Source organism: Diadema setosum, chromosome 6 (genome assembly GCF_964275005.1).
Source record: "Diadema setosum chromosome 6, eeDiaSeto1, whole genome shotgun sequence".
NCBI lineage: Eukaryota > Metazoa > Echinodermata > Echinoidea > Diadematoida > Diadematidae > Diadema > Diadema setosum.
In genome coordinates, this window is record NC_092690.1 from 16,401,176 (window position 1) to 16,422,974 (window position 21,799).

Below are 21,799 nucleotides of genomic sequence, written 5' to 3' on the forward strand. Positions count from 1 at the left end.
GAATAGACTGTTCGATAACTGTTCTGCATGAATCAGCATAACTTCGCTATTGCATATATATATATATATTTTTTCAAATTTTCATCAAATGTTAATAAAATTTTCAATGTTGTGCTCGTTAAACCGCAGTATAACTCTTTCTTTTCAGACAATTTTTTTAACTGGTCCAGAGTATACCAATTAAAGATGGTAGTGTATATCTAAATAAGCATCACCTGATTTCTTGCCGGCTATATTTTGCCAAAAGGCATGTAACAAATAAATGAAACGGTCATTCTATTATGGAATATGCTCTTTCCGTTCACTGACATGCTTAATAAGTCTTTCCTATGATTACCATACGATAATCATTAATCTCACGATCTTGTAGGAAAAGGCCTAGTTCATTCTGAGAACCGCAATTAATTAGCCTATATTGTATCATGATTAAACGGAGTTTGCCTTCAGGTAGCCCTACTTTTTTAAGCAACATGAAATGGAAGGAGATGGAACATTTCGTAACTTTCACCTATCTAGCAATTACGTTGTTCCCCAGCTATATACTGTCGCTAAGTTCAACAGGCGATGAGGGGGATGTTTTCAGTAGGTATGCATTCATTTCCTCTCCGTCTCGTTACCGTCCGGACGCATGGCACTGTTAATAAGTCCAATGCTTTAGAAGTGATTTTACGGGACGTTTCTTGAGGATGAAACAGGAAAAGGGGAGAACAAAAATGAAATGATGTAAATGCTCTGCATAATCACGAAAATATGTACACTTAAGACATTCTAATGCAGCTTTACTATTGAAATTTGTGTGAAGTGTTGTGGGTTTCCTCATTTTCATTTTCAGCACATTGTATCTTGAATAAATATAGATGTAAATTCCATTATATATAACAAAGTTTATAAGAGAACAGCTCGTAAAAATAGCCACTAGATAAGAATTGTATTCACGAATCAGTAATGAATTAATTATTTTACGAACTCTAAAACCTTTTTCGGTTTAAAGATTCCCCCTAAAACTTAAAAAAGGTTTCGTAAGAAGTTGTGATACTTACAAGGAATATTGGTAAATCCGTATGGAACCTCTGTGGTTGCTTGGTCAGAAGCGCTTTCACTGCTCACTGGGATATGAGAAAACAAAGGTAAAGCTTGTTATTAGAAAACAAAAGTCTTTCACCGGTTCATTCCTGAATGACGAAATACAGAATGTACTATACAATGGGAAATTATAATATACAATGTAATTATACTTTGCCTTGAGAGTTTCTGGTTAAAACTATGGGCAGAGGTGACTCCACAGAACTATTCACTGAGCAATGCTGAGGGGCGCAGCCCCAGAGTGAATGGTTCTCCTGGAGGCACCGAGGCCTATCTAGTTTTAGTTTTTATATAAATATATAGATATTTTTATATTCTATTTTTACAATTTTTTGATATAAATATAAATATAAATGTATTTATATTTTGGATCAAAAATTTAATCAAAGGACAAAGAAAGGGGAAAATGGGGGAAAATATGCGAGGCGATAAGTCGTATGGTGAATGCGATGCTGTGAAGGGACCCTACACTGACCCTGCAGCAGCGCACGATATCAGAACTGTTTTGTAATGTTATCATTGTTTTATTCGAAAATGTTTATTTCACAGAGTGACGAAACGAAGCAGTGCGCTATGTCAAAATTGTTTTTGGCGTCACAACTGTTGATAGAAAGTGTTGCATGTCACGCAGTAACAGTGCGCGATGTCAGTATTGCTTCGTGACGTAATTTGCAAATAGTATACAATTTGCAAAATGTCGTCACAGAAGTGATGCAAATAGTACTTCATGTATGCCAACATTCAGACATAGCTGAAAATACATATAATGACCTTAGACTCTTTCAACCAATCACTAGAGGGTTATTTTTTAGATCCACAACATAGTAATGATTATTGTTGTCATATTGATACCCAGAAGCTTCTTTGCAGAGTATTATGTTTTCAAATTAAGCCATGGTTTTGCCAGAGCTTAATTGGAAGATGCCTTATAATTATAATTAGTGCAAACGTAAAACTTCTGGATAATACTTTATGCCTCCATTTCCCATTCCATACAAGCCATTCTCTGATTCTCACTGGTATGTTACTTATACAGTTCATTATTCTTATCGTAATTTGTTAAGTAACATTAATTTTCTACTGTTTTCTATACAAGACAGTTTACACCATGCACAGTGTATTAAAGACTCGGTAGCGTGGAGACATTTTGGAGTAGATCGAAGGCTAGCACGATTCGGATATATTAAGGAATTTTGTGCAGCTTAAATCACGAATCTCTACGTATTACAAGGAAACACACAGCCGAACAATGTCGACTGGAGTCGATTGTTACCGATCAGCATGGCGCTCTTGGTGATTTTCGAATGCCCTTTATGGGCAGAAATTCAATCGCACCACCCCTATTTCCCCACGAAACCGGGGCTTTGATGGTATCTGGTAGGCCGTGGTATATATCTCTCAAATGTGTAACTGGTCATCAGCTGTTTCGTTGCTAAGCAACACTTACCTACAAAATAGAAGACAAGCGTGACAACGATGATGGCAATGCAAATAAAAAACATTGTCATGCATAGTGGTGCCGCAGAGCATTTTTGTCTGTCTGGCCCGCCCTCTGTAGGCTGTATTTCTATGATTGGTAGCTGATCAATGTCTTTGCCGCCATTTATGGCGCCGCTATCCTCTTTGGTGATTTCATCCATGTTTACTGTGACTGAGTTGTATGTTGGTTGTGGAGAGGGTGGTGTATCGTCTTCGGATCCGTGGGTGGATACCGGTAGAGTTGCACTACTTCCGTCGGTAATTGTGTCGAAGGACGACAGTTGTGCTATCACCTCACTTTCCAAAGCTGCAGTGTCGTTCTCGTTGTATGGCGGTTGTGCGTCAGTTGCAAGTTTTTCAGGAATGTCTTCAGGATTTTTACCCTCTACAGTCTCTTCGGCACTGTAGCTTTCCGTGTCGCTTATTGCTGCAGATACTGCTTCATCTACTGTCCCGTTGGTACTGCCAGGGTCAGCTTGCGGAGGGTTTATCTCTTCTGTTTCTAGCGATTGCGACGACTGCTGGGCGCCGGTTTCATCAAGGGGATTTTTAGGAGGTGGCGGCGGGTCCTCTCTTGACTGCAACTCCAGATCGTTTTTACTGTCCTGTACTGATGCTGTATTAGACTCGGGGAAAGGAGAGTTATCTTGATCCTGAGAATCTGAGGGGGAAGACATGAAGTCCTTGTTGTCGTCGGAATTTCCGTCGTCCGGCTGAGCGTCGTCCGACTTGAAATCATCCGTCTGCTCTCCGCTTTCGCGCTCAGAGTTTGGAGCAGTGTGTTTTGCCGATGAGGAGTCTTCCTCTGACGTATGACTGAAGGTGGCACTAATGGTCTCAGTATCTGGTGGAGGTGGAAAGCCAAAGTCATTGACTATTGCCTCCTCATCTAATGAAGTCTGTCGCTCTAGCGAAGGGACAGTGTCACTTGCAGACGACTGAACATCTGGATCGCCGTCTAATCCTGAAAACGCTGGGTCCGCTGAGGGCGGCGTCACTGTTTCGCTCGGTTGTTCTAGTGCAGCCTGCGAATTTAAGAGCAAAACATGAAAACTTGTCACCATTCACAAGGGTATGTCACAACAGAAGTAGTAAAATAAGCAACAAAAAAGCTGACGTTCCTTCTCGTATTGTTACATTTAAAGTGGCCAGCGCGGTCTGACGGTAACCAGGAAATTCGTCTAAAAAAGAAAAAGAAAAAGAAAAGGATGAAAAAAAGAAGACTAACCAGTTAGTAATGGGATTCTGTAATTAACACTATGACGGAGTTCGTGACGCCCACGGTTCAAGTGTTCTCACTCGTGCATTTTTGGTTGATAATCACCCCTATTCTATTTCAGCAGACACTGACTGTAACTTGTTTTCAGCATTTGTCAATACTTGCCTGATAAAATTTTCGGTCTCACAAACCGAATTACCATACATTGTGTTGGAGAGACTATGATTTGTCTAACATTTGCTAATTTACAATTTTAGAAATATAACACCAAAAGTTAGAGTTCACCAGATCCTTGAATGAAAATCATAAATATGCAAAACTTCCTCGTGTGGGAGGGGGTATTACCCCTCGAACACACCCCGCATATTTCCCTAAATGTATGTTTCTTACTTTTTTGATACAAACAAATGTCTAATATTTTACCACAGGAGTACACTAGATCAATCTTCTTTCGAAAGTGATATGGTATCCCGAACATTTCCCAAAATATCTACTTTTCTCGCTTTTCATAGGAAAAACAAACGAACACTTCACAAAACGTGGGCAGCTAATCTCTGAATTTCAGGTCTGAAAATGCAAAATCTCCCTCCCACACCCGCCCATTTCCTGGAATATATATTTATTTAGCGCTGATTTTTCTTTTCACACACACACACTCACAAAATCGACAATTTTATGAGGAGTGTGCACCATATATATTTCTGAATTTCAGGTCTTCAAAATGCAAAATCTTCCTTTGTCCCCATCCCAGACCCACACCTCACCATTATCAATTTTTTTTTTTCAGTTTATAAAATATAAACAACAACCAAATATTTTACCAATATTACACTACATGTTGGAATGTATACATATTCAGAATTATTCTGAAAATGTAAAAATCTCCCTCATGATTGAGGCTATCCCCCTTCCACACCCCTCCCTGGCACATCAACCGAGTTTTTCCCCTTCCCCAACATGAAAACGGATCTACGCCCCTGAAAATGGTTGTTCTAATTAACTTTATTCAAGAAAGTTTAGAAAATAAGGAAATATCCACTTTATATAGAAATAGATATCGAAATTATCGATTTATATATTTCATTTCATTAAACGCGTGTGTTTGTGTGATGTTTATATTGGATTTTATTCATGTTAGTGTGTGATGACTATATCCCCGATCATCCTCCCACTCCTCGGTATGGATTTACGGCGTTGCTAACATTATTATTTGTCAGAATCGAAGCAGCTATCACAATGATTATCTGAAAACATTTTAATGAGTGTCGTCGGTATGTTTCTCGAAATTTCTGATTGTGCTACATGATCTGTGGAGAAACAAAACTTGAAAAGGAGACGCTTTCAGTAGTAAGACTATGCAGATTTTTAATACAAAGTTGAGAATGCAGTTCTTTTGTAAGTAATTCAAGTGTGCATTGCATTATTTCTACAGTTTGGTCTCAGACAGGAGCAAATCATTCTGTCTTATTAATCTAACACGTTCCGCCAAATACGAATTGCCCGTTTTGATGATTTTGCAGTTACATGTATGTATTTTGATTAGGTATGGAATGCAAAATATAGTGAGCGAATACTTCGAAGAGGGTCTGAACATCTACATTGCTCAATTGTTTTAGACAAGATACATGTACACTGCCCATGATTATCGGCATGATATTTGAAAATACATTCTACGAAATGATTGAACGACGGAAGAACTGACGGCAAACGAGGAAAAGGCGTTGGTCAGTGTTCTGCCTAAACTATCAGTATAACTGCACTTTTATGCATAATGACTATGAATAACTTTTTTCTTCTCCCTCCTTATTCTATACCTGTCTTCCTGACTATACTGTCATAAAAGGATTTTATTTCTTATTCACTGATATATTGATGATGTGAAAAACCCAACACAAAATGGTGAGGAAGAGAAAGTGTACTTGTGAAAGACAGTAACCTTCTTCCTTAAAAAACAACTATCTGGCGGATAGTTATTACAGCACTCCATCTGCTAGATCTACACTGGATATATCTAAGTACACATACATACACACACTTACACAGACAACATCACACCACACACACACCTACAGAGATATATGATTATATAGATACGTATTGATGTGTCTAAACATTGCGAGAAAAAAAAATAACGTATTTTGTCGCTAATGACGCAGCAGCCGCAGTACTGCCTTAGATTAAAGGGAAAAAAGAAGATATTTCTGACATAACTATACTGTCAACAGCCATGCATGTTGCAATCGAAGCGCAAAAGCAGCAAATCAGCATTCCTGCATGAGCAGCCTGGTGGTGATGGCTCACCCCACCACTTCCAGCGCATTAAATTGTGCTATGTAGGACAACTCTACAATGACGCAGAAAGTTGACATCGCAGTGTGTCTTTGCATTGCAATCACCAATTTTTGCACTAAATGCCTGCCCTTCAACGAAGGATGACCGAAAGACAGCTTAACATCTCCAGATTGTGACTTACCATGCTTTGGGAGATAGTAAATCTTTTTGGAAAGAATCTTGAGATATCTTCAACGTGTAGGTCCTCATACCATTCAATGACGAGGAAAGTTTGGGTAGCTACCTCATCTACACCACTAGACTGGAATTTGACTCAACTTCGTGGGAATCACTTGACGGTCTTACATGGGGGCGATGAAAGCTCGACGGGGAGTACATGAATGAAACGCTGCTGGTTAAGTGGAACTGTTTGCCGAGCTTTGTGGTCTTGGCTATTGTTATCAACGGAGCTTGAAGGTGAAAGGGTTTTCTCAGCCAAGTCATTAGTCTCCCGTGCTTAACCAAACAGACACTAACAATAAACACACATTCACCACGCACACCCACTCTACACACTAACACTCTCTCTCACACACACACACGCACACACACACACACACGCACACACACACACACATCTATGTTTAGGTACTTACATTAATGTTTATTGTCGTATGTGATATAGAATGATACGAGCAGCCTTTGTAGCAACACTGAAGGTATTTGGATTTGCTATAAGGACGCACGCATCATACACACCCATTTTTATGAGCACTTTTCAACCATGATCATTATGCATTAACCTAAAGTAGGAATGTGACGGCTTGATCTGCACTGCAGATCGTCGCTAGATTGCTATATTAAGAGAGAGAAAGAAAGAGAGTGAACAGACGAAGAAGAAAAAGAAGAAACTTCCTGAATGACAGTCTGGTAAAACAAAGAAAGAAAAAAAAAATGAGGGAAAAAAGAGCAACCAGTTAGTTTGTACTCCTATGCAGGACCCAACCATTTCAAACAGTACAATAGGTTCAATTGGAATTGTCACATGATCTAGTGGACTTGGAAAACTTTTGGAAATGAACTATAAGAGAAAAGAAAGAGGATCAAGGGAGAAAATGAACAGACACGTTTGAATTTAATGGACAGAAAAACAAATACAGGGATCAAAACTAAATCACACATCAACCGAAACGAAAATATGGAGGGAATAGACTATTGAGCAGCTCGCTCGTAGGTGGTAGTAAAGTGGCGTCTCGACGACATCGCCCGTGCAGAGTTACGGTAGAAAAAGGAGAAGGTTTCAGTCACAGTGTTAGCATGAATAATTCGGCCGGGTCAGCGAACAAGAGCAAGATAAAACGAATATTGGAGAATTGATAACTGTCTTTAAAAGGTGCAATATCAGGGTTTTATCTTAAACGCCAAGAGTAGGAAAGAGCTGATATCTTGAGTTGAGAAAACAAGGTATCATGTCAGATCAGCAACGAAATAGCACAGAAGGAAACAAAGATAATAACCATGTATCTGCATTAACGATGTAAAACTTTCCGTGTAGCTTGTTCATATTCAAAGTGAATAAAAACATTCTCGACCATTATCTCAATCTTTATTTCCTCCTAACACTTGTAACATGGACCAATATTAGCATACTGACGCCTTTCCTGTAGATTTATTGTATTGGTGTGTTTGATACAGGCTATGAGTTATATGATTCTATAGCTGCAATGAGTGATATGATGCGGGTGCTACGAGAACTATCCCTAATCGAATATTTCATGATTGACACTGTGGGCATACATCATGCACAAACGCGATGAAGAAAAAATGTCAGCTTTTTACTTCACATACTGGTGATGCACTTATAGAAATCGTCAGCTTTCAAATTTCTCTATTACTATCTGACTATATTATAACAGTCTTGCAATCATTTGGCGAAAGATGCAAGATTGCCCTCACAACGTTATTTATATTTCTTACACATAAATGATCATTTTGGAATGATTGCGTGTAGTCTCCATACATTCTCACCCTTTTCTGGAACTCGGATCGTCTAACCGAGTTAATCCCAAAAAGAAAAGCAAAGACTTTCAATTTAATGGGTCGACATCAAGCACATTAATAATGTAGCTGTGTAATTGCATCAATTACACAAATCAAGGCCAAATTACTCTTCGAATCCAAACGAAACAATCGGTCATATCCGAACTTACCTTACCGAATGACGATAGACAGGTACAGAACTTGTGCAAGTGAAGTTCAGTGTCACTAATAGCGTTAGATTTTACCCCCCATACAAATTATATGCTTGCACTGCAATGACACGTTCCTTTGCAATAAAAGTATAATGGTGTAAACGAACACACTGCATTTTTGCACTGGGCGTATGCCATTTGGGACATTAAACTGTAAGTGCATTTTTTTTTTTAGTTTAGTTTAGGTTTAGTCAAAAATTAGTCTGTGTGATGTTCATATGACAGCATTTGTTGAAAACCCCATTTAGCATTTAGTAATGCTTTACCAAATACGAATTGACATATTTTCTGTGAGAGTGGTTTGGCAAAAGTGTCACTATACACCCCACATTAATTGTCTGTACGTTTTCAGAAGACATTGACATTGAAACGTTCTTGTAAAATCTGCTAGAATCAAAGACTACACATATGTACTTATTCAAAGGTTTGGTATGCCCACAGTACAAAATGAAAAGCCAGATTTAAATGCCAATAGACTGGAGCCGGTAAATCTTGTTTGGTCACTGGCCCGTGAGAATATACGTGGCCCCCTCCTTTCTCCTCGATTCTAAGCAGCTTCATGCCAGTATTGTGTCCCTCTGTTGACCCTTTTGAACAGTATACCCCACATTCCATCTACACTGGGCCAAAATCATAAACATAAGCACGGTATTGTAAGGCAGTAACCTATAATCATGCAGCTATTATACACATGTATATAGTAGCTCCATGCTGTAAACCAGAACTGATCAGTATGCTTAATTCAGCAATCAATACCTGTGTATAGTATTCAAATAATCCAATCAGCTGAAACCTGTAGTATTATATCTCATTATGACCCGTGATGGTACTTCTGACGTGTGACCAAGGAGGCGCGTCCTTCGTGTGACTATGTACCCTTCACGTATCGACATTGGACATAAAGAGACAAAGGAGTTTTAGACAACTTGACATCAAATTTTATGTGTTGTATCTCAAGAGATGCCTTGTTGTAAGACGAGTGATGGCGCTGTGAACACAGATACTCATTTCATTTCAGTTGTATATTTATAGAGATACTCGGTAAAGATGAATAGAATTGAAATAAACTGTGCATGAAAACATATCATTTTTTTATGTTACAAAAAGATAAATCGCCATATATTGCATTGGCAATATTTATGAGATGAAGAATTATTATTAAAAAAGCCAGCAAAAAGGACAATTGGGTTTGTGCGTTTACAAAAATGGAAACAAATTGAAGATTTTTTTTTTTTTTTCACTCTAGTGGAATTGCTTTCTTTCTTGATGTGGAGACATATGAACCAGACCTGGATGAACGAATTTTCTTCCTTTGGGGTGTAGAAGATATAGGGGGCTTGTAATGTGAGGTATACCTCCCTTATTTAGGTATTGGGATGAGGAAATATGAGTTTACATCTTCCTTGACTTTGATTGTGTAAGTTATTTGAATTTGACGAACATTAATTAAGTAAAAAAATATATTTGTTATGATCATGGAATGATATGATTTATAAAGGTATATTGTGAGGGGTTTCTCAAACAGTGAATTGAGTTAAATTATAACTTTTTCTCGATAATTAAGTTAAAACCATAAAGTGCTTTTAGATTTATTCTGTATCGATGATGTTTCTTGTTTTATTGGTAACATTTTTTTCTTTTGTGTGTGTTGGTGCCTATTGAGAATGTATGTACTGTAAATATAATGGCAAGAGGAAGGAAATGAAACAATGTCTAAAAAACAAGAAAAACAATTTCATCTCATTTCATCAATATATTATAGTTTTCAACGAAGAATAGTGTGCAAAACACGACAAAATAAGAGCAATTTACATATTCTGCATTCTCCAAATATAACAAATTGTTAAGCTCAGATGCGTAATATTTCCTAAATCATGTTGAAAAAGTTGAAAATGAAGGGGCCCCTAAAACCATTACTCAAGGTACATAAAAAATGTCACCATAATGTAACAACACATCGGACTTTGAAGACCCTACAAAATCCTTCACAAGGTCGCCCTCTTGCTGCAAGAAATGGGGGGAGGGGGGGGGGGGGGGACTCGTCAGTTGACTTTGAAACGGATCATTTTGGTCTGGGCATGGACCTACGTCCATGGTCTGGGACAGGAAATTGCAGATAAAAAGTAACAAATGTGTACGGGAATGGCTCTCATAAGCGCTCACATACCCAAGAGCAACAGTGAATGTAATTACTTTCACGACTGCTGTGAACCCTAGCCCATGACATGTTGCTTCCCTCTTCATACCATTTGTGTCGTATGTCGTGTACCGCTTCGGAGGGAGAAGAATATTCATACCGGATGGTATCAGAATTGCGTTGGACGAATTCTTTACTAACCAAAGTACTAGGGTGCCAGGTAAAAATGTCAGAGGTAAAAAAGTCAGAGGTAAAAATGTCAGAGGTTAAAAAGTCAGAGGTAAAATGTTAGAGGTAAAAATGTCCGAGGTAAAAATGTCAGAGATAAAAATATCAGAGTACAAAATTTAGACGTAGAAATGTAAGACGACGAGGTAAAAGTGCCAGAGATTTTTTTTCTTCATGTTTCTGACACCCTTCTCTCAACACGCGCTTTCCGTGCCTTCTCCTGAAAAAGCATAGGGGAGACCGGGGAGTTAATGGGACACGATGAGAAATATGGGACACTCTTGGAACTTGAATAATGCTCGGCTAATCAACAATCAAATTATATCAGTAAAAAGATGAGCCTCGGTACACCTCAAAATAGACATATTAGCCACTATACAGCTCTACAGGTAAGTTGGAAAAAAAAACCACACAATTGTTTTATAACCCATTTTTGTAACTTTTTCATTGTTTCTTACTTGTCAGTAAAATATCAGACTTACTGTATAGATCTGGTAGGTCCTATACTATGTTAATTGGTAAGTATGCAAACTTCTGAAAAAAACAATACTTGGTAACAGACATGCAGGTATGAAAAATTGGCAGGGATTTTTTTTTATTGTTTCTGTTACCACTGGGAGAATTGTTACATTTCTTCCCGCGGCACATAACCCTACTTGTGTACCGGTAATACAAATTTTATTGCTGTGAAATAGAAAACGTTAGAAAATCCTTATTTGGCACTGAAGATTTTTTCCTGCTTAAAGTATTCGGAGTTGGCCTCATTTTTGTCCCAAATATCAATTTACAAACAAACCTACCATTTCCATGCAATATTTAGTCAATAAAAATATGCAGGCATCTTCAGCAATTTATTATTCTATCCCAATACGTGTCTTATAAAAAAGCCTTGTGTTTACAAATTATTCTCTTTTAGTCTTATATCTTAATTAAAATGTGTTTGTTTTATCACCAGTCTATTCTTTGCGATAATGTTACGGATTCTCCCCACGTTGTCCCATTTCCCCCCAGGTTCTCCCATTCCCCCCCCCCCCCCCAAAAAAAAAAAAAAAAAATAAGAACAAATCGCTAATTACACGAAAATGCCTGATGTATGTAGGGGTGTCACTAAATAATCAACTATAAACTTCAGAATATATAGTACATAATTATGATCATGACCTAGCTTGACAATTGTTTTAAAAGTTACAAGGAATCTTTCATGATGACGCAAAAATGCCCCATTTCTCCCCGGTCTCCTTTACACTTTCCTGCATTTTTTTTTTCTCGCGGACACCCTCTGCGTTTTAATGGAAGGGACCACACCTACCCCCCCCCCCCCATTATCTCTAAACTATTGCAAATGGAGCATGTACAAAAATTGTCCAGAATGAAAACTGCATTCCTTCACGTCCAGGACCTACATGTACAAAATATTTCCCTCGTTTTCCTCACTTACAGGTATATAGAATGCGTATCGCCTCACGTGGCCTCTTTCTTGTATATCCGAAACATATCCATCGGGTTATTATGAGATAAGAGTGCATAAACCGTGACCTAAATGATGTACGTTATTATTGGCATTAAGAAAAAATAATACATGCGCGAGAAAACACGCAGAAAGGTTTTATTGCACGTGTCATGTAAAGGGTGGCAAAATTGTAGGACTCGCCCTGTTCTCGAAAAGATGATCCTCATGCGATTAGCAATATCGACCTATTTATATCTTACCTAGCATTTCAAAATACTACAAAAAATGTATAATAGACCCGCTTACTTTTTGCAAACACCTAATATACTTTTCACTAAAGCGGTTCCAGATTTAAAAAAAAAAATCATTTCAAGGGCCCCGTTTCATAAAACTTGTTATCAGTGACAAGTTGTCATAGATGTGACAAGCTACTAAAATCCTTGCATCTGATTGGCTGAGAGCAGTTTGTCATAGAAATGTGGCAGTTGTCACTGATAACAAGTTTTATGAAACGGGCCTCTGATCTGGCACTAGTCCAACTATTAGACAGAGAAGATTCAAATTACTTCATACAAATAACACATGCTAGAATTTTTTTTTAACGGATTTATGGAAGACGTTGATACGCGGAAGCACAAAGTAAATCATGAATTAAATATTAAATGCATAATATGCTATACATCATACTTCTATATAGGTCCTGACGTGTGGATCACCTTTCCTGAATCATCAAAATCATTTCATGAATTATACTATTCAATAGTTATCATAAAAAGTGCTATCCAAAATGCAACTAGTATAACTATGGTCACACATAAGCGAAAACCGGTCGCCGACTATAATCGCCGACTACTGAAATGACTGGAAATCTGATCTGCGAAAGCATGAATTAAGCCAAGCAAGATACTCTAGCAACCGGTTGTTGAACAGTATCAACATATTGGCCGTCGACTTCAAGAAGCCCTTTTCAATCTCTGAAAACTATCTGGAGATGAGGTTATCATTAGTCGGCGACCAGTCGCCGACTAATCACTTTTACCATAGCAATGACGTACTTGTAATACAGTAAAATATTTTGCAAGAGCTTACTTACCTGCCGGCACATCTACTGTAGTTTGTTTGTTTGCGATTTGTATCTTTTTACTTGTACATTTATGTCGTGATCGGGTCTTGCGAGATGAATATGAAACCTGAATTTGAGAAAATAACATAGAACAGGTGGAAAATTAGAGCTTTGCTTAAACTATGCCTCATTCACTTCTTCACACTAAACAGTTGAAAAAACCTAGAATAATAATGACTATATACTAGCCTGGACGTAAGCAGAATTCGTTTGTGTAAGAGTGCGTATATGTAAGAGTAAGTATATCTGTAAGTAAGTATACATCTATATCAAAAGTGGGTTTGTGTGTGTGTGTGTGTGTGTGTGTGTGTGTGTGTGTGATAACTTCATTGGGCCTAACAACGTAGGATTATACTGTTTAAGGGGTTTACGGCATTGTTGGAACCCCCTAATAATAATAATAATAACAATAATAATAATAATCATAACAGTAATAATTATAACAATAATGATGATAATAATAGTAATAATAATAATAATAATTCTCCAAAGGCCTACTAGGCTCTTAGCTGGTTAAATATTCCTCCGAACAGACAGATTACGTCTCTGCACTGGAAACAAACTCAGAATATTGAGAGTGCTCTAATTTTGAAACACATAATTCCCTAAATATTCTCTGACATTTTTACCTCTGACATTTTTACCTTTGGCATATTTGTCTCTGACATTTTTACTTCTGACATTATATTGAATATTACACGGAACCAGTAATAAAGTGGAAAGATTTGTGTGACTGAAAATATTAAGGCTGGTAATGGTTCTTTAAAGACCCAGTATAGGAACGTAACAGAAAATATTTCAGTATAGATTTAAATGACGGAATACTTCGTGCTAATTCAACACTGTTATCAAGGAAATTCTAAAATTTAGGACCAGGAGATACTATGTCGGAAAATAGAAGGCAGAGTTTAATCTAGCTTTCACATAAATGATAATAACTTGTAGGTTACGACGGGAAAAAAACCCCACAGTAACAGGGTATCTTCATTTTCAGTCGTCTAACTGGAGTTTGACATTTTGGGGCTAGCTTTGTATGAAACATTCTTTTTTTTTTTTTTTTTTGCCTCAAGACAGTGCAGCTGGCATTACTAATGAGAGATGCCGTAAATTTTGAATAGACCAGTTTATTAACGCATATTTGTACTACTTTTTTTTCTAATCACAATGCATTATAACCGAGAATTTTCCCTAATCCTCCTTATATAGTTCTATTTCCGTTCTTTCATTCATAGCGAATAGTTGTATTTTTCGTGAAAGTAATCCCATACGAAGATCTGTGAGCATACATAGACCTATAGGAGAGAGCGATAGGTGCCGTTTTAACAGGCACGTATATAGGTCTATACACCGAAAACCACCTCCGGCAATGTCCGGGTAGGTTTCCATTTGAAGCCAAATATTGCTAGCTAATCAGTCATCTTGAGTGTGGCTGCATCATGTTACTTTGTTAGTAAAACTCCAACAGAAGTTTATTCACAAATCGTTGTTCCTTGAATTTAAATGAATGTATCAGCTTTATTCAAACGTTCATAGTTGGAATGATATGCTTAGCTGCGCGTCTATGACAGGACCTAAGTTGCATTTAAGTATAGAGGTTTTAAGATACATTCTGTAAAATGATGAAATAATTGAACGATTAATATCAATATTCATGTAACGTTTTAACATTACAAATCTATGAAATCTAAATAAACGTATTCACCAATTCTAAATTTGCCTAAATTATGTTACTTATATGTTACTTACTTCACATCACTTTTGATACCTTTACAAGCTTTATAGATCACTATTTTGTATTATAAACATGCCATAATGTTCACGCAATTATCCTGAACAATGCATTATTATATTGAATAGTTTTATACACAGCTATCAACTAAAAATCTAATTGTCAGTTATGTCTTTAAACTACATCGATTAACAAATAATAATCCATAATATGATTAGTTAACGTAAAGTTAAGCTAAAGAAATGTCTTTTCACAACATCATAGGCCTATATGGTTTGTGTGATGCGTCTTTCTTGTATACAAATAGTTATAAGTCATCGAGATCTAATCTAGTCTGAGCTAACTGTATGCATGGGACGCAGAAGTATTTCATTATACATTGTATAACACAATCAAAGTCAACCACCCTACAAATTTACATAATCGTTACGCATACTGACCTATATTCTACACACAGCAGCTATATTGCATGTAATTAATCATGAAACTTAATGACTTTTGATAAATCATCTAACACACAAAGCAATAAACATGTTTGTATACACGTATTAGCACGAAATGACTCCCCATCTCCTAGATAGCAATTGAACTGAACAATTACATCAACTATTCCTCTTAGCTCAATTTGCAAATTGATACAAATTACAGTCTCTAATGTGACATAGTTGCAACAATCACTACAAGATTCATTTCAATTCTCATCATAAACCAATGTTGAAGAAAATGTATATAATATGAAACTTACCAATTAGGGCATTTAAACAGTCTGTAGTAACTGCAAAGCGGTCACTTGCTGGCTTGAGAGCTTCAACACGGGCCACAAACAAACACGCCACAAAATGCAGGGTTGCCTCCGGTGAGCCTCAGGGTAAGATTGTTACCCGGGTAAGATCGTGTCTATTAACCGCAACAAGGTGGTCAGTATCCGGTATGGGTAGCTTACGAGTAAATCTCACCCTGCGATCGGCAAGGGTAGAGATGGCTGCAGGAGAACATACAGCTAAGGTGTCTGTTAAGACCCTCGTGGAGTGGGTCTTACCTGGATATACAGTTGTAGATGTATATACCTAAAAAAAAAAAAAAAAATGAATTTATGTTGTTACTCGTGATCATATGTATTTTCTCAATGTATTTTTTTTTGAAATTATCACAAATATGTTTTGTTAATGCATTGTTTATTTCCCTGTTTATTTAATAGAAATGAAAAATAAAGTTGAAGTTGAAGTTGCCAGATCACTTCATGTGGACCAAACACTGCGTTACATATATCCTGTGAACTCTCCCTATACAGGCCTACACTCCTCGAGTTCTGCGGGTTCAACGGTGTCGAATACAGTCGCGTTTAGATTGTAAAATACGTTGCTGATTTTCTGATCAACCCAAGGCAGATATGTTACGAACTGAGCCACATCGCTTGCCCTAAGTTGGAGATAGTGATTGTGCAGTTGTAAGATATAGGCGGTAGGTGGAAGAAAATGTATCACACTGAACCATCCCACTTCCAGGATGCTGGCCACACTTATTGGTGATAAGGCATTTTCATCTGCTGATCCTAAACTGTGGAATTCACTATATACCCCAAATTCTCCGCAACCAACAATCCCTCATCATCTAAAAAAAGCATCTAAAAACTCACTATTTTCATTAATGATATCTTTGTAAAGCCCACTTGAATATGTATGTGCATGGAAAATATATGTTCTTTCGATGAACTGTTATTATCATGATCATCACTATTATCGTCATTATATTTATGATTATTATTCTTATTAGATTGCTTTTATGGGAACTGGAGGCATACATGTGGACAGGTGGTCTCAAAGCACTTTTACTATCTCGTTACGAAAGAAAGACAAATTATTTGTGTCTGCATGATAATACAACATGTTTTAGAACCATGTCTGTGATGTTATTTCGGAACGGTTAAACAACATTTGGTAGCATTTCAAACCTTTCGGCTGGGTACATTCTTTCAGTTCCCTCCCACATCAATCATAATAGCTTTGTGACTGTATTATTTGCAGTAACAGAACTTAGAAAATATCTAAGAAAACTGTTCTTCTTTGACGAAGACAAAATAAGTAGCAGGCGTGGATTGAGAAAATCCGATTGCAGCTTATCACAGGTGTTCCAGAACCAGTCCACCTCATTGCCAGCTTACACATTCACAATATCATACACTGGATATATCCTGCCTAAACAGGTATTCAAGTTTAGAAGATCAGCTCTCGTTAGCCTTCTGCCATGTCTGTCATACCTACATTGTTTCTATGAACACAGTAGTGAAGAGGGATATTAGTAGTTTTCGTGTTTTTAACGTTTATGCCTATTTCAGAACAATACGTTAAAACCAACATGCTCGAAGTATAAGTTAGAATACCTGTCACTCAGTATAAATCTACTATTTAAGATTGGAAATCAATGTGCCTATGAGAAACGCGTATGATACTGTACTTTGAAATTTGTTTCCAGGCTATGTGTAAGTCATATCATGACAGGAACAGCAATGCATTACTTTTCGTTAATGTCAGTTTTGTAATAAGGCGGTTCCCAGTGACACTATTCAAGGAGGAATGTGATATCGCCTATCTTATGAGACATTATGGATTATCTTCTAAAATTTGAAACGATATAAGATAAATTCAATGGGTACATTGTGGCTGTAGAGGGCACTTACCCATTAGTTACGCTATCCTTGTTATTGCTGTTTGTTTTATTGTTGTTGTTGTTGTTGTTTTGTTTTTTTTTGGCGTACGATTTGTGTGCCGAATACTAGTATTGACGCCTCGTATAGAGGTTTCTGTACCTTTTTAATTTGCTTTCATTTTACTTTTCATGACGGTCTAAGGTTTTTTTTTTTGTGTGTGTGTTAGTCGGTCTAAGGTCTGGAGTCAGTCACGCTATATTAGGGAACTTTCGCAATTTGCTCGACGCGGCCGCTAGTTGACCGTGCCGTGTGCAAAATTTGGCTGCGCATGCTCAAATCCGAAAAATCTCCCGTCTTCCCGTCATGTAGCGAAAGAAGAAACATGATTTACACTCGTGCTCAGCACTTCAATAGTGTGTATGCAATATTAACTGTGAAGCATTACATTTAATATCCCGAACATCCTATACGGTCGGCCCAGTAGACAGAAAATACGACTGACAACGAGGAGGAGGAGCGACTTGCATCACACTATGTAATCACAGAGCGCAACAACTATACCGACAATATACAACCAAGGAAGAGAGAGTGTGGACTCCGTTTACCATGTTCCCGTTCAAAGGGGGAGGGGGTAAAATATCCACCATGTTTAACACAGGTTAAGTTTCCATTCACAACTCCACACGCGGACGCAGGCACCCATCACTACCCACGTGGACATATTATGTAAATACGTTCAGATATCGTGCAGGAAAGGATACTTAAAACTGGGGGTGCATGGGGAATCAAGTGAAAAGCAGGAGTCGTAGTATTTTAGCTCATTAATTGTAATCATCGAAGTGGAAAATAGTTCACGACGTATTGCGAAAAACACAAATTACTACTCCTATAATTCCTCCCCTCCTAAAGAACAACAAACAAATGAGGCGAACGACAAGCGATATCTTGCCCGCATATCGGAATTTGATATCATTGTATCTTTCATAAAAGCTCATTGAACTTTTGACCTTTGACCTTGTTCGACTTAACAAATATTCGAACTTGACCGGCATGTTTTTGTGATGTACCTGTGATGTGAGTTTTGTGGTCACAGCTTTAAAAGCTCTGGAAAGTTATTAAAAGCAGAGAACGCTCTCTAAGGGAAGGTTCAGTGTCATTTTATTTTTGACATCTGACCTTGTCAGGATTCACCAATATTCCAATTAATGGGCATCTTTAGGTTATGTAGGTCCTGCACATTTGGTGTTACTTTGGTGATTATAGCTCAAATCTGGGGATAGTTACTGAGAGTGCACCACAATACCATGAATACAAAGCTAATTAGAGCAAGTTCAGCAGCCGTGCGACCTTTGACCTCTTCGGACTCCACCCATATTCGAATGTGACTGGCACCTGTAGGTTATGTACCGTTGGTGTGAGTTTGGTGTCCATAGCTCAAAACTGTCAAAATTTAGAAAGAGTAGGGACTTTTCACAAAATTGTTGACGACACAGACGACAGAAAAAAGAAAGTAGCGACGCGTAAATATGTCTTACTTCCGTCATGATGGCAAGACTTCCCCTAAAAATAATAGTTAGATAAATAACTTACTTATCCATTTAGGCATATCAACTCTGTACGGTTCACTGATGTAGGACAACTCAACAAAGGAGAATTTTGGCTTTATCCTATCGTTCTTCTGATAATGATATATCGCTCTAATAGTGGATACTTTGTCGGATAGTCGCATAGTCGGATTGTAGTTGGATTGCAGGATGAGAAAGAATGAGCTGCTTTTGCATACACGTTATACAATTATGAAGAACAATGTACTGCTAATTAAGTTAGGTCATTGTAGGCGGATGAAATGGAGAACAGTTCTATATGGTTCACCAGAAACTGAAATTGAATGTCTCATCTTCTGAAGGGTCTATATCAAAACCAGCATGATCTCATTGTTGAAGAAAAAACAAACCCATAAAGCTCGTTTACGACAACACCAAAATTGAATAACCATTCGATTCTGTGACGCCAAGGCAGGCATATTACAGTTCTGCTGGTATGTCGGACGTTTGCGCCATGACCGTTCACGTAGTACCGTCATTTTCCATCAGAGTTCGTTCTACTTCCACTGGAATCCAAAATGGTTCCAATATCTATAAAATACCCAGTCTGCCATTATATAGCCTTGTTCGATTTTGGTGCTCTTTTTTAATTTAATGTCAATTTCAACTTTGTAACGGGGGTTTCAAGTATGCCTTAAGGTAGTTGATTTATGTGCTGACCGGTGTGCTGACGTAACCAATTAAATCAAAACTTCTTGTTTTGAAGCTCCCTAGTTTAGGTCGAGCTACAGCTTTTGATATTTATAACATTTTCTATAACTTGTTCATTGACTAATACATCGAATATCAGAGCTCGCATATTGCAATGACCCATCACAATGTCACACAAAAAGACGCAGTTTTTAATAAACAAACATAGCAAATGTGGCAGGAATGAATTTTATTTCATTAATGATCATAATTAATAATAGCTTTAAGAAAAATGTCGACAACTCGGCCAAATTCGGGATTTTTGTCTGTTGATGTCACTCAGTCCATACAAGTCCAGACGTGTACAAGACCTGTATGAAGTCGCTCTGTGCGATCTTTGGATTCTACGTAAAGAGCTCTCTATTGCTGACAAGTCCCGGAAGGTAATGTGAATTCTCGAAAGGTCAAGTCAAGAGGCATCGTAGACGTGCATGAGAGAGAGAGAGAGAAAGAGAGAGAAAGAGAGAGAGAGAGAGATCGCAACTATTTCTACTTTAAATGAGAAGTTACCGTGAAAGAAACGCTGGTTAGAAGTAACTTCACCGCATCAAGGAGTCAAACTTCAAAGAGTGGTTATGATTAAAATAGTAATCTGAATAAATATATTATAGGGAGCTGTGTGTTTATATACAGTAGTCAAGGGGAATTCTTGCTAGACTTGATAGCTAGCAGACGCCATGCTTTGCACGGCGTATGGTCAGACTATTGGACCTCCTATTATGTCTCCTATGTGGACAAAAAATTGTTTCCTTCCCAATCCTTCAGACATAAGTTACATGAGCACACAAGACCAAGTTGAGCACTGAAAATTAAAACTAGTTCACGGTTTGTTTGGCTAGCATTGAACTAGTACCGGTAGTTAGTCAAGGATGACGGACTATTTTCACAGCAGGCATTGAAATATGTCTGTCCTGCTAGACAAACTCAAAATGTGTCCATCATGATGACGAAGGAGGATGAGCTGGGCTATTGCCCACGAAATAACATGAAAGTATGCCAGCAAGTAATACACAATTACGAGAGTGAAAGTTATATATTCAGCGATATTTTTATATGCGGGTTATAAACTTATTCATGATTTCTTTCTTTCTTTTTTGACGGGAGTGGGGATATCTAACCCGTTTGTCATGCCTCGTGGCTTATTTTTGGATTCAACATCGTGCGACTTTGTCTTTACCGTCACGATATGAAATGTGAGCCTACGAGATTACCAGGAAATATTCGTCAACATAACATTGCCACGAAAACGCGGCGCGCACACACACACAACCCCCCCCCCACACACAATGTTGTATAATTAGTAAATTCATATCAAACAAAAGCCTGAATTAGATGTGGAATTATGATGGTCATAGAATATAACAAAAGCCTCAATGTTTGGATGGTCTTGCATAACTCAGCAAAATAATGTTGTATACTTCAGTGGCGGATCCAGGCGGGCCCCCTTTATTCTTTTTTGTTTAAGCAAAAGAAATTAAAAGAAATATAAGGGGGCACGTGCGCCCTCTTTAACTTTGTAAAGGCGCCTCCACTTCATGGAATTCCTTGATCCGCCCCTGTACATTCATCCAATGATTAACTGCCGATTGTAAGGAAACTGCGACATAACTATGCGTGTACCTTCTTGCTCTACCAGTAGATTCAGCAATACACATCGATCTATTCCCATTTTATTGGAGGCGTTATCCTTGGTGCTTCGCGGGAAACGAAAGCACTGTGAAACGCATTGTGTAAAATGCCATACAAATACAGTCAAGACACTCAGAGTGGTACAGATATACTGGTATTCATCTAGTTCGCTTTTAATAAGTAAATGCCAGGCGTTTGATTTTAGCTTCATTGTTGCTCCTTCCATTCTACTTTTGCGAGTCACGTGGAGAAGGTAAG

At 37.8% G+C, this 21,799-nt stretch overlaps 1 protein-coding gene across 1 annotated transcript; it reads right to left on the bottom strand.

Moving 5' to 3' along the window:
- Positions 1–548: 548 nt before the first annotated feature.
- Positions 549–3,987, bottom strand: LOC140229571 (uncharacterized). The gene is made up of 4 exons (XM_072309818.1): positions 3,973–3,987; positions 2,531–3,587; positions 1,041–1,106; positions 549–679 (listed from the first exon to the last, which is right to left on the bottom strand). Coding segments are annotated over exons 1-4 (1,140 nt in total). The 3' UTR covers positions 549–677.
- Between the last annotated feature and the right edge of the window lie 17,812 nt (positions 3,988–21,799).

Coding starts and splice junctions, on each gene's coding strand:
- LOC140229571 (XM_072309818.1), bottom strand. Junction 1,107..2,530: donor GCTTGTCTTCTATTTTGTAG/GTAAGTGTTGCT, acceptor CTCATATCCCAG/TGAGCAGTGAAAGCGCTTCT.